This window comes from Diceros bicornis, chromosome 19 (assembly GCF_020826845.1).
Source record: "Diceros bicornis minor isolate mBicDic1 chromosome 19, mDicBic1.mat.cur, whole genome shotgun sequence".
NCBI lineage: Eukaryota > Metazoa > Chordata > Mammalia > Perissodactyla > Rhinocerotidae > Diceros > Diceros bicornis.
Window position 1 is genome coordinate 51,451,949 of NC_080758.1, and position 13,490 is coordinate 51,465,438.

Below are 13,490 nucleotides of genomic sequence, written 5' to 3' on the forward strand. Positions count from 1 at the left end.
CCAAATTAAAAACATGATACTATTCGGGTTTCTGGTCTGGCATGTGAAGAGCTTCCAAGCCATCGCCCCCATCCTACCAACAAGAAAAAGGCTGAACAAGCTGAAAATCAACAACTCCTCTTAGCTCCATTAGAGAACTGAGGTCACAGGGCAAACCAACACCCTGAAAACTGGAGAGAGAGGCAGAGAGAATCACAGCTTCCCAGGAGCAGATGGCTGAAGCCTGAGACAGGAAGAGAACCTGGAACTTCAAGGAGAAGGAGGCTCCTTCAAGCCAAGCAGAGAGGTCTCAGAATGGAATCAACCCTGCTGACACCTTGATCTCAGACTTCTAACCTTGACAACTATGAGGAAATAAATTTCTGTTGCTTAAGCCACTCAGTCTGTGGTATTTTGTTATGGCAGCCCTAGCAAACTAATATAGGTATTATACTATAGTTCTGTAAAATGTTACCATTGGGGGAAACTGGGCAAAGCATATAAGGGATTTCTCTATAAGATATTTCTTACAACCACATATAAGTCTGCAATTATCAATAATAATTCCAATTGAAAAAACACAAAGATGACACATCACAGCTTGTGTGCTTCCTCCTCAATAATTTAGTCCAAAAGCCAGTAAATGAGACCAAGCACAGGTTTCTGTGTATGGTAGCAAAGGGAGGACCAATGTGGTGGTCAGCACTGAAACAGAGTGAGAAGGGCATTTATGCATGGGGTCAAGGGAACTTGATCAAATAATAAATAAATACATTGAAGATGATGGAAATCAGATTTCTCACTGTTAGAGGTACGAATTACAAATATGGAAAGGGAGAAAACTAGAATTATCCTGGTGATGTTGGGCAGGAACTGCAAATATGGGTCTGAATTCACTGTTTTCAATATAGAGGGATGTATAAATAAACACACTTGAAACCATGTGCATGTGATTGTATGTATGTGTATAAACACATTTATTCCCTAGCTCTATCCACTAATTGCTCCTGGAAGCAGGAAAGCCCAGGAGCAATGAGCACATCTAGTGCCCAGATCTTGGTCTCTAAACAGCATTATATACTAAAAGTAACGAAGGGCTTCTTGGACAAATGGCTGATTCCAGGGCTGGCGCAGGGGAAGTATTAGATGAACCTGGAACACCTTGGGGTACCAGAGTGTAAGGATGTGCTGAAAGAATGATCAGGACCTGTCCAAAAGACCCAGAAACCACCTTGAAGGGGCTCTCATTGGGCAAATCTGGGACAATGTGAGCATTAAAATAAATACTGATGTTAACATATAACCCATTGAATAAAACAGGAATCTAGGATAGTAATATGATGTAAATGAATAAATGAATGGGGAGAAGAGAAAGCCTTCCTTATACTAGAATAGCAATTAATAAATAAAAAGGAATGGTGGAATTAGTCACCATTTGGCTATTATCATAGTAATAGTTGATTCCACCAAGACACAAAAGATGCTACAAAAGTGAGTGAGCATTTGATGAAGAACAGGATATTTACATAGCATCAAAGTATCTATCCATAAAATACTCACTAATTACAAAGGGAAAAGTAATTTCACTGTGGAGAAGCATTGCCAACACCACCTAACCAAGAATCCAAGTTACCATCACAGTAATGGGACAAATCATCGCACCCTGGGACAGGATGAAATGAGAACACAGCATCCCTTTTGGGATATTCCTGCCAAAGATGCATAATGTAAATCTAATCACAAGGAAACATTAGACAAACCAAACTGAGGGACTTCCTACAAAATAACTGCCTGTCATCTTCAAAAGTGCTGAGGTCCTAAAAACCAAGGACAGACCCACCAAAGGAGACTAATGCCACACACGGTTCTGGACGGGGTAGGAGGCTCAGACGGCAGGCTCTACCCACACTGATTTGAGGGGTGTGATGAGTAGGCAACTCACTCTCAAATCTTTCAGGAAAAAGTTCTGTACTTCCTTTTTTTAAGTTTGAAATTATTTCAGAATAATGAAAAAAGGAGGGTGGCAGGAGTTTCACACCCGGTGTCAATACTCGACCTGTGTGCTGAGCGCTTCCATTTCAGAGCAGGCCTTTTCTTTGTCTCTCTTTAAAGCCTCAATTTCCTTCCTGTTGAAGAAGCAAAATTAACAATGTCACTCTGACCAACTAGCTTCTTTCTTTCCCAGTCGTCGCCCATTGCAACCACAGTGGCTTGGATTTGTACACCTGCTCCTGGTTCACTACAGCCACCACTGCTACTGTTCTACACTATTGCTGCTACTGACGATGGTGGTCCAATCCGGATCCCAACCCTCGGAACAAGAGTAACACTGCCAGTATCATAAGAACACACATCCTCTGTGACACTCCTCAATCACACACATTAATGTTTCCTCAGCAAAACACGCAACTGTTTACACCCAGCAGCATAAAGACCAAAACAGCCTCACATCCACTGAGGTCTGCTGTCAAAGGGGACACTGTTGTCAAACTTACGCAAAAAATGGTTTCCAAAGAGAAAAAAACCTAGATTTCAGAAATGCTGTAATGTAATAGCAATCACTTGTTGACTGCCTGCTTTGGATTCCATACTGTAATCGCCATGGCAATTCTATCAAATCAGCACCAGATTATCAGCATTTTAGAGCTGAGCTCATCTTAAACTTCACAGTTGAAAGAAAAAGGCCAAACAAACTGTCCTTGGATACGGCTAAAGTAGTGACAGCAGAAATCCACTGAGAGGTATTCCTTGCCCTCCTCTACCACACACAGTCTCCTGCCTCACGCTCAGGTCCCTGCCCCCTCCCTCTGGCTCTCACGGATGGGCATACCCCAGCCCCTCTCATGTCTCCCTTGTGCTCAGGTCCCTGCCCCTCCCCATTCCCACCCCACACCCATGACTCTGACTCACTGAAATCATAGATTAGAAACAACCTTCGGAGAAAAGCACAGCTGACACGATGATTAGGCCATAAACAGATTCTACTTAACCAGGAAGGCCCCAGGAGCACCTCTTACCACTACAGAAACACTTGCTGCCCCTCCACTTGGCGTGATGTGAAGTATTTCTGTAGGGGTGAGAAGCACTTGCCTGTCGACTTCAGAGATAAGCAGGCCTGTGCTGGAGCTGCTTGCTGCGGTGCTGACCACGCTGCAGCATGCACACTCTTGACCTCTTACTTCTGGCACCAAGGAGCTCAGGAATGAAGGTGGCTGCCAACATCTGGAAGGAGCCCTCCCATGCCTATCAAGGCTGGTCAGAGGTCAGCATGGCTCACCCATGGGATGTGGGGTTGATCTGTGAACGCTGCCCACTTTCTATAGCAATACCTTTACAGCTCATTCTACAAAGAGCAAAACGTTATCGTAGGTGCAAGATCTGGGTGGAACCACGGAGACAGGGCCCTTACCTCTGTGCATCATTTGTCTTTTCTGCAGCTTCAAGCTCTTGCTGCATCGTTCCCCGCTCATTTTTCAACAATGTGTTCTCTTCAGAAAGCCTCTCCAACTCAATTCTGCGTGAAAAATTGAAGAAGAGTGGGAACTCCTGAGCTGGCTGCCCTCCATAGCCCCCAAGTCTCGTCTTGCAGTTGGAAGTCATGGCGATCCTACAGTCTACCTTTCCCCTCCCTAGGTGACAGCACAGGGCACATTCCTCCTTTTCCTTTTCCTCTATCCAGGGTTAACACGCTATGGTTTGCATCTCCCAAGAGACAAGCTTCAGAAAACAAAGCTTTCTCAGCTTCTAAAAGTCACACCATCAATAACTCAGTAATGTATCCAGCACCTTGGTTCTGTTTACTTTGTGTTCACCGCTGACGTGTTCCTGTGTCTTATAACCTCTAACTGAAATATGTGTGTGCCCATGGTTGGTACCAACACAAAATGAGTCCTCAGGTTACTACAAAGGATATTCACCCCCACCAGTGGACTCCAACATGGAGCTAAGAAACACAAGGACTCAGAACACCAAAACACATGGCTGCATTCTCCTCTTTGGTGAGAGCCCCCACCCCATCCTACACTCTGAGGTCCGCACTAGGAGGAGAAACCTGGGAAGATGCCCACGTCAATTTATGTGGAGAGACCTGATGCAAGGTGTACCCTCCAATGGGAAAAAGCCAGTATGAACTGCTACTACGTGCACCTAGTCCGCCTGGAGCCGCCTCTGCTTTCTGACGACTCTCAGCAAGTCTCTGCTCAGGCAACAGCATCGATATACAACAAACAAGCAACTTACCAATAAAGATCATATGTGAGGCAGTTTCAAACCCACACTTGTTGCCCAGAGAATTTATTCTTAATACATGTTGGTCTGGCTGACATTTATTCCCCCCAATAAGGTCTCCATCTGCTATTAGCTTCTAATTTTTTCAATCTAAAAATACTCAAAGCCGTATGATCTCATCATGTTTATTTTATGTATTGTGCTTATAATATCAAGCATAAAGTATCTCCTTCATAAGCATAAGTATGACTTCATTTTATCTCATAAGGATCTAAAGAGAAAAATAAAGAAATAGAGGTCGTTGGAATTTTAAAAGCAACAAAGGGCTTCAAGCAGGGGAGTGAAACAAACAAGGTCTGTGGTTTGAAACTGTCACTCTGGCTCCAGGATGGGAAACAAATTGAGTCAAGTCAGCTGTGTGTGAGGGGGTGTTTTACTTCCAGCTTCCTGGTCCTCAGACAAGCTGATGGTTGCCCCACCCCATCCCCCACACTCACCAAACAACTAGAGCCTGTGTGATGCTGATCATATACAATGTGCGGTTGCCCTCACAGAAGGTAATGCAAACCACATAGGGCCCCCAAACAAAACAAAACTCTGGAAGCTGAAACCAAAGCTGTGGGCATTAAGCAACACAAAGATGGGGTTACCCTGAGGCCAATGCCCATGTCAACACTGCCATCAGCAGCATGGAGAAACTGCACTGTGGACACCTGCTCTAAGGCAGTGCCCTGGAAGGAGGTTAAAGTGGTCCCAGATTAGCAGGCCCTCAATTCTCTGAAAAAGAAATACACATCCTTTCTGCAGAAAGTAACCTCTACTACCGCTCCCACGAGTCCCAGAAATTACCATCAAGAAAACAAGAGCTCACAATCAAAGATCACCAAAACAAACATGAAGAAAAGCCACAGGAGAGTCAGCAGAAGCAAAAACAACACAATTAGATTCTGTATGACCCTCAGATATTGGAATTATCAGACACAAACTGAAGATAAATATTGTGAAATGTTTACATAAATAAAAGGTGGAAATAAAAAAATTAACAAGAAACTATCAAAAGTGATCAGACAGGGCCAAATACAATTTTTGGGAAAAAAAAGTCTGTGTCAAAATAAAAAACCACTGAATGAGTTAAACAGCAGATGAGACACAGCTGAAGAAAGAATTACTGACCTGGAACAAAGATATCAGAAAAGTACCCAGAATGTGACAGACAGAGAAAAGAAGATGGAAGATATGAAAGAAAAATTGAGAAATGGAAATGAAACGATCTAACATCATACCTCTAATTGGAGAGGATAATAAGGAGACAAGATTTTAAGAATAATGGCTGAGAGTTTGTCATAAGACACAAATCTATACATTCAATAGGCATGATATTTTCTAAGTAGGATAAGTAAAAGGAAAACCACACCTATTCCCTATAACCCAACAATTCCATCCAGGAACTTTCTTAGCAGTACTATCTGTGATAATCAATAAGTAAAAACTACTCAAATGCCCATCAACAAAATAATGAATAAACTGTGGTATAGTCGCACAATGGAATACTCCACAGCAAGGCAAATGGATGAACTATAGCTATAAGCAACAATATAGATGAATCTCACAAACATTCGTTAAGCCAAGAAAGCCAGACACAAAAGAGTACACATTGTGTGATTCCTTTATATAAAGTACAAAAACTGGCAAAATCAATCAGTGTTGTTAGAAGGATGGTGGTCACTCCTGGGGGACTTTGGGGAGTTCTAGTTCTTGTTCTGGATGCTGGTAACACAGATGTGTTCAATTTGTTGAAAATTCTTCTAATTGTACATGTATGTGTATTTTTCTTGTGTATATAGCACTTCAATAAAAAGTTAAACAGAAATATACAGCTAAACACACCAAAGAAAAACCACAAAAGATAGATGACCTACTATGGGAGGCAGAATAATGGTCTCTGAAAGATGTCCATGTGCTAGTCCCCAGAACCTGTGAATATGTTACATTGCATGGCAAAGGGGAATTAATGTAGCAAAGGAAATTAAGGTTGCTAATTAGCTGACCTTGGATGGAGAGAGTGTCCTTATTATCCAGGTGGGCCCAATGTAATCACAAGGGTCCTTAAATGTGGAAGAGAGCAGCACAAGAGTCTGTGTCAGAGTGATGTGATGTAAGGAGGACCGAGCAGCCACTGCCGGCCTTAAAGATGGAAGGGGGCCATGAACCAAGGAGAGGAGTAGCCGAGAAAAGCTGGAAAAGGCAAGAAAAGAGGCTCTCCTACACAGCCACCAGAAAGGAAGGCCACCTGGCCAACATCCTGATTTCAGTCCAGTCAAACTCATTTCAGACTTCTAAGCTCCAAAACTATAAAATCCTAAACTTGTTTTGTTTTAAGCCACTAAATTCGTAGTAATTTGTTACAGCAGCAATTGGAAACTAATGCACACATGAAGGAAAACAATTACAGTAACTACTCAATGTCAACAGTGGAATCTGGAAGATAGTGAGTATGTTCAAAGGGCAGAGGACAGCCCGTAACTGCTAACATAGATGTGTGTTCCTAGGAATACTATCTTTCAGAAATGGAGGAAAATTTGAGATTTTTTCAGATAAACAAACACTAAAGAATTTACTCCAAAGAGAGTTTCACTAAAGGAATTTCTAAAGGCTATACACTAAAAAGAAAATAGTCCTATAAAGAAGGCATGAGATACAAGAAGAAAGCTAATCATGGGAAAAATCAGGCATCCAAATTGAGGATCTTCTGCAAAACGCCTGGTCTTGATTCTTCAAAAATGTCAACGTCCTACCAAAACTGACTCGTGAAGAAACAGAAAATCTTAACAGACCTATAACTAGTAAGGAGATTGAACCAGGAAGCAAACACCTCACAACCAAGAAAAGCCCAGGAGCAGACAGCTTCCTGGTGAACTCTATCAAACATTTAAAGAATTAACATCAACCCCCAAAATCCTGGGGATGATGAAAGTTTTGGAGGTGGATGTGATGATGGTTGCACAACACTGAATGTTTAATGCTACTTACACACTTCAAAATGGTTAAAATTATCAATTTTATGTTATGCGTATATATATATATATTTTGTGTGTGTGTGTGTGTGTGTGTGTGTGTGTGAGGAAGATCAGCCCTGAGCTAACATCCGATGCCAATCTTCCTCTTTTTTCTGAGTAACATTGGCCCTGGGCTAACATCCATGCCCATCTTCCTCTACTTTATATGGGACGCTGCCAAAACATGGCTTGACAAGTGGTGCGTTGGTGCGCACCCAGGATCTGAACCTGCAAACCTCAGGATTCCGAAGCGGAGTGTGCGCACTTAACCACTAGGCCACTGGGGCTGGCCCCTATGTTATATATATTAAAAGTTAATGTCCATTAACAAAAAAATTAACTAATTAAAGACTGATACACTTAGATTAAAGGATATTAAAGAAATATCATAACTAAATACATAGCACGATCCTGGACTGGCCCTGGGGTGGGTGAACAATCTATAAAAAACATAGTGAAACAATTGGGAAATCTGAATGTGGGGTACAAATTAAAAAAACAGCATTGTATTCCTGTTAAATTTCGCATGTGTGATAATGATATTGTGGGAATGTGGAAGAATATCATTGTTCTTTCATAATAAGTGTCACCATGTCTGCAATTACCTCAAATGACTCAGAAAAAGAAAAGGAAGGGGCGTATGTGTGTGTGTAGAGCAAGAAGATGGCAAAGGTCACCGTGGACGAGGCCATATGGATATTCAGACCATTCGTGCTGTTCTCCAACTTGCTGGCAGAGGGGCCGGCCCTGTGGCTTAGTGGTTGAGTTTGGCGCACTCCGCTTAGGCGGCCCGGGTTTGGTTCCCAGGCATAGACCTACACCACTCGTCAGCCATGCTGTGGCAGCGACCCACAGACAAAATAGAGGAAGACTGGCACAGATGTTAGCTCAGGGCAAATCTTTCTCATCAAAAAATAAAAATAAATAAACTGCTGGTAGAGACTCTTTCACAATCCAAATCCACTCTGTCACTCTCTGGTCTGTGCTTTCTTTTACGAAAAAGGCCCAAATCCTCACCATGGCTTCCAAGATCCCGCAGGTCTGACCTTTGCCCAGCCTGGAGTCTTGCGGCTGTTATGGGTTTGGGGAGGCAGTCCCACGCGTTCATCTATAAGTGGCCACGAGGGCAACACGCTGGGAGTGTTGGCTGGCCCACCGGCTGGTGCTGGTGGCAGACCTACTCTCAAAGAGTGGGAGCCGGGGACTTAGGTCCAGCTTGGGGTAGGGGATGCTGGTGGGCTCCGGGGTGCCTGCATGTTGCTGAGTCCAGTAGACTCCTTCAGGCTGCAGGTCTCGGGGGAACTGGCCTCTCACTGGCTCCTCCCTCCTTACAGCAACCTTCCCTGAAAGACACCTCAGTTTTCCCTTCCTCTAGGGGCTCCTCCTTCCCTGTCTCTCCCTCTATGTCATTCTCAGCAGGGAACATTACCACAGGCTCCTCAGGTGTAAATGAATTCCCCATCTTCTCCCTGCATGGGAAGTGGCATTTCTGGGGAGTCCTCTGCTCCCCACTTCCAACCTCCCTGCCCATATCCCATCCACCTGTAACCCTTGTCAAAGCAGCCTTCAAACTCATGCCAGTCAACTTCTGGCACCTCTGTGGCCCTCACTCTCACCCCAGCCACCATCACCTCTTGCCTGGACAGCTGCAGTAGCCACCTCCCCCCCGCCTCCTCTTGTCCATCCCACCACCCTCCACCCATCTCCCCACTGCCTTCCACACATCCACCCCACAGCCCCTGCGATCTGCTCTTCCCGTGGCAGCCAGTCTTCCTGGCACCCCGTAAGCTACTTGTCAAAGTTGCCCTGGTCAGGCCTTGGGCAGCTTGCTCTTGGAAAACCCTCCCCATTCCCATGACAGCCAGTTCGCATCCACCTTCCCCTCTGCACTGCCTGTCTCATTCCCCAGATTCCTCTAATCTGGGCACACTCGGCCACCTTCGCCTGATGGGGGCTGCGCAGCCTCAAGGTCACTGCACCACATGGCCTTCCCAGACGGCCCAAACTGACCTGAACCCCCCTGCCCTCCCAGGAAACCAGCAGCTTCAATTTGGGTTGATCATTTCTATATATTCCCTTAGGCTTTCACCACACTTGTATGTATCCCTGGAAAATGTACATGGTTTGAGTGGCATGGCCTTTAAGAGTCCTCATCCTTAAAACGTGGTAGCACATTTCTTGCTAACACTGAGATGAGCACGAGGCGTGGCGCCTCCCCATCGGGGCTGAACGCTCCACACAGCTGTTTTGCTCGCTGCTGCAATCCCGAGCTGTGCTGGCACAGAGAAGGTGCCCAATGAACACCGTCAAACGAGGGAAGACCCTGCTGAGACTTGAACTGTGACTTTAGTGGTGGGGCCAACAGGCCGGGGAGTGCAGCGGGTCAGGAGGAGCAGACAGAGGACAAGGGCAGCCTTCCAGGACTCAGGTCGGTGTGCAGCAAACAACTAGGGGCTGGAGTGAAGGATCTGGATGGCACAGGTGTGGGCACACCTGTCTGTCCACTGGGAAGCATCCAGGAGGGACAGCAGAGTGGCATTCTAGTGCTGGGCTGCTTCTGTACCTGAGGACCCTGTGCGCCTGGAGCCTGCCGTGGACTCCCGCACAGAGCAGGTCCCCACGGTGTGTCTGCTGGCCAGAGACCAGTTTGTTTGTGGGAGGCTTACACTGAGCAGTGAGATTGTAAGCACACGTTCACACCTTCATCTTGTGCTCACCACACCCCTTTTGAGGCACGGCACCATCTCCACTACATGGATGAGAAAATTTAGAAATCAGACCACCACTAACAAGGTTCCACGTCATTCGGGAACAATCACATAAGAGGCAGGGGCATAAAGCAAAGTCCAGACAGCACTGAACAGCCCCTTCAGGACAGGCGCCTCCAGGAGGAGCAAGGAGGCCTGGGGAGGTGCCTGGAGCTTCCAGCTATGCTAATACTTTCTTTCTTAAGCTGGGTGGTACCTTGACATTTATTCCCTTTGAGTCATCATAAATCCCACATAATCTTTTTTTTTCAATGAAGCAATTTTCCCATAGTCACCCAGCTAGCAGGTGCTGGCGCCTAAGCTGGAATACAAGTTTCACCACACACCTGTAACCATGCTCTGTGACAGACCCACGTCTGCTGTGAGCCAGTGTCACCAACTTGCACGAGTGACACAGGACCTTGTGGAGCCTCTGTTTCTGCAGGAAGTGGGCACCTTGCAGGTGTGCTGTGTCAGGGTTAACGGGACCAAATGATACTGCAAGCAGGGCACTGACCACGTCACACAGCCATGCCTGGCCACATAAGTGCCTGTAACATCTCCCAGGGCAGCCCTCTGTCTCCCAAGGAGCCAGGAGAGAAACACCCACAGCCAACTCTGCAGCATCTGAAAAATCCCTTCTAGAACTCCGGGATTCTGAGCGTGTGCCACCCTGAGTCCCCCAGGGGAGCCTGAGGAGCAGGACAGCCTGGCTGCATACCTGGACACTCCCTGTGCCTTGCCTACAGACTGACATCTCTAGGCTGCCTCCCCACCTCGAGGTTTCCCTTGAAGGAGTCAGCTGCAGCTCCCTGGGTACTCCCAGGTGGTGCTCAGGCCTCCCAGAACACGGCGGCAGAGGGACCCTTCATGTGGACACTCCAACCACACAGGGACGTGCAATTCGAGGACAGGGCCTGGCACACGCCCTGGTGGGGTGCAGCAGTGGGTCCTGCTCCAAGGCAGCAGGAAGAGGGCTCAGATGTCCCAGGGCTGAAGTGGGGTCTCCAAGCACAGTCTGTCCTTGTCCTCATGAGACCAGCAAGAATTTCCTAAGGACAAAGGCAGGGGACACCAGAGCCAGCTGAGCTGCCCAGAAAGGCCTGCCTCTGCCCCCTCGCCCCCCCTGCTGAGCAGCTGGTGACCTGTGGGATGCCTGGGGTCTAGGGCTGGGCTTATGACCTCTGTGCAGGCACAAGGGGTACAGAACCAGTCCCGTCAGCGGCTGCGAGCTGGTTGGCTGGAGAGGCGCATGCCATGGTGGGGCCAGTAGGGAGAGAGATTACAGGGTTCAGCTCGGCATTCTAAGAACAGGTTAGAAACCACACCTGTTGTTCTCTCTTGAATCTGCTTTCTCAAGAGCCCGGATGACATCTTCCAGCTGCAGAAATTTGGTTTTGATGTCATTCTCTCTCTCCAGGGCTGTTTTGGCCTCTTCCTCCCCAAGGACTTCGAGCCATTCCTGCCTGGCCACCTGGGGGCCAGCAAGCCCAGGGTGGGCAAATGCAGCGCCCCTCCTGGAGGCCTCGTCCCCGCTGTACTGCAGCCCCTACTCCAGGGTCTTCTCGCCGCACTGGGCCTCCTCCTCCGAAGCCTGCCCCTGGCTCCCTGCAGGGGCCGGCTCCCCACTCAGGTTCCCAGCTGGCTCGAGAATGGCCTGCTGCTTCTTGGTCTCCCCACTGCCCACCATGTGGGGCTGAGCCAGCAAGGCACCTCCTTCCGTTCCCAAGAGAAGCTCCCAGGCTTCAGGCTGGCTCAGGCCAGCTGGGCCACAGGCAGGAGGCACCGGTTCCTCCACAGCCGCTGCCCCATCCACCCCAAATGGGTGTACGTGTGACCTCTCTGTGGCAGCAGAAACCACCTCCTTGGCATTGAGCATTCCCTGACCATTCTCTCTGTGGCCGAGCCTCTCAGACGGCCCTCTGGATACCAGAGCAGAGACTGAGGCTGGGCTCTGCCTGGTGTCTACACGGCAAGAGTGCTGGCCTGGCCTTCCTGCACCTGGCTTGCCCATGGCCAGGCCCCTCTCCCGGTTCCACCTTGGGCGGTGGCCATCCCCTCCTGCCTGCACAGAGGAGCATGGAGCCACCTGTACCCTCCTGCTCACCACCTGTTACTACTGGTCCATCCTTCAAGAGGGCCCACAGCATCTCTACTTCCTGGGCAAGCCTTTCCACTTGCTTCCTACAGGCAAGTTCTAACTTCTCCTTCTTGAGGGCAAATGACTTGCGAAGCTGCGCCTGCTCTTGGCTCATCAAATCCTGCAGCTGCTGCCTTCCACAGCGTGTGAGGACCTCCCTTTCCCTCTCCTCCCTGCGCTCCCTCTCCAGGCTGAGCTGCTCCGTCACCTCCCTCACGCGCAGCAGGCACTGCTGTAGCATCTCTTCCTGCTCCTGCTGGTGCTGCAGTGACAACTTCTCACAGCAGGTGGCTTGCTGGGCTTCCATCCATGAGAGCTTTTGGTTCAGCTCAACTTCTACCTCTTTCCTACAGAAAGAGAATGCATCCCAGGCACCATGGGCCGTGGCTCTAACCCCAGATCTTCCCTCAGGTCAGAGGGCCGCACAGGCTGTCTTAGTCCAAGGCAGAACTCCTCTCCATCTGCTGCTCATCCTCTCACGCCCATGCATCCTGGGCCTCCATCCACACCCTGGGACCCTCCTTAGAGAGCCTGCTGGAAGATCTGCCCTCAGTGGGGTTGGGTTCTACACACAGAAGCCAACACAGAAGCCACGTGCATGTGTGACTATTAAATGTAAGTTGATTAAAATTAAACAGAATTAAAATTCAATCCCTTAGTCACACAGGCCACATGTCCAGTGCTCAGCAGCCATACATGGCTGGCGGCTGCCATAATGGATAGAGCAGACACAGGGCATGTGATTCTTTGCAGAAAGTTCTAAGGACAGCATTGGACTCAAGTTTCAGTGAGACGGGTGAAACTCACCCATAGTCAAAACTGTCCTTGAAAATCTCATAAGCTGCTGGGACTGGGGCTGTAGCAGCCCCAGGAGAATGGAGTCGCAGCCAAGCTGAGGGCTGGATGAGCACTAGGGCTGGGATGGGCGTGTCCTCTGCTCCTGGCCAGTGCTGGCCTGAGCAAGGGAAACATGGCCGGATGCGGCTCTACCTCCAGGCTGAGCAGGAACCATGAGCAGCAAGGACAGCTCTTCCAGACAAGATGGCTCAGGTGAGCAAGAGGGGCTACCCTGCCCCTCTGCTGCCTTGTGGGGGTCTGAAGGGTGCTTTGGTCAAGTCCCTCATCACACAGCTCTTGGGTTTAAGAGAAAATAACTTAAAGCTCAGGGGAAGCATATGACTTAAAAACAACTTTTTATCTACCCTCTAGGAGAGTGACAGTAAGTTCCCGTGAGTCCCTGAGGGCCTAGGGCCGCTCCGTCGGTGTCATCTGGAGTGGAGGGAGGTCTGGTTCTTTCTCAGCACATCCCATGTGCTCAGGCTGCCCTCAATCCTTGAGCCA

At 48.2% G+C, this 13,490-nt stretch overlaps 1 protein-coding gene across 12 annotated transcripts in view; it reads right to left on the bottom strand.

The window, feature by feature from the left end:
- NINL (ninein like) overlaps nucleotides 1-13,490 on the bottom strand; it is a 143,222-nt gene that overhangs the window by 23,758 nt on the left and 105,974 nt on the right. For 11 of the 12 annotated variants that reach the window (XM_058563377.1, XM_058563367.1, XM_058563370.1 and 8 more), the window contains 2 exons: nucleotides 3,389-3,493; nucleotides 2,036-2,105 (listed from right to left, as the gene is read on the bottom strand). In XM_058563377.1, coding sequence (XP_058419360.1) covers nucleotides 2,036-2,105; nucleotides 3,389-3,493 — 175 coding nt within the window. Of the gene's footprint in view, nucleotides 1-2,035; nucleotides 2,106-2,882; nucleotides 3,047-3,388; nucleotides 3,494-13,490 lie in introns of those variants that run through there. The other variant, XM_058563378.1, reaches the window with a different exon arrangement.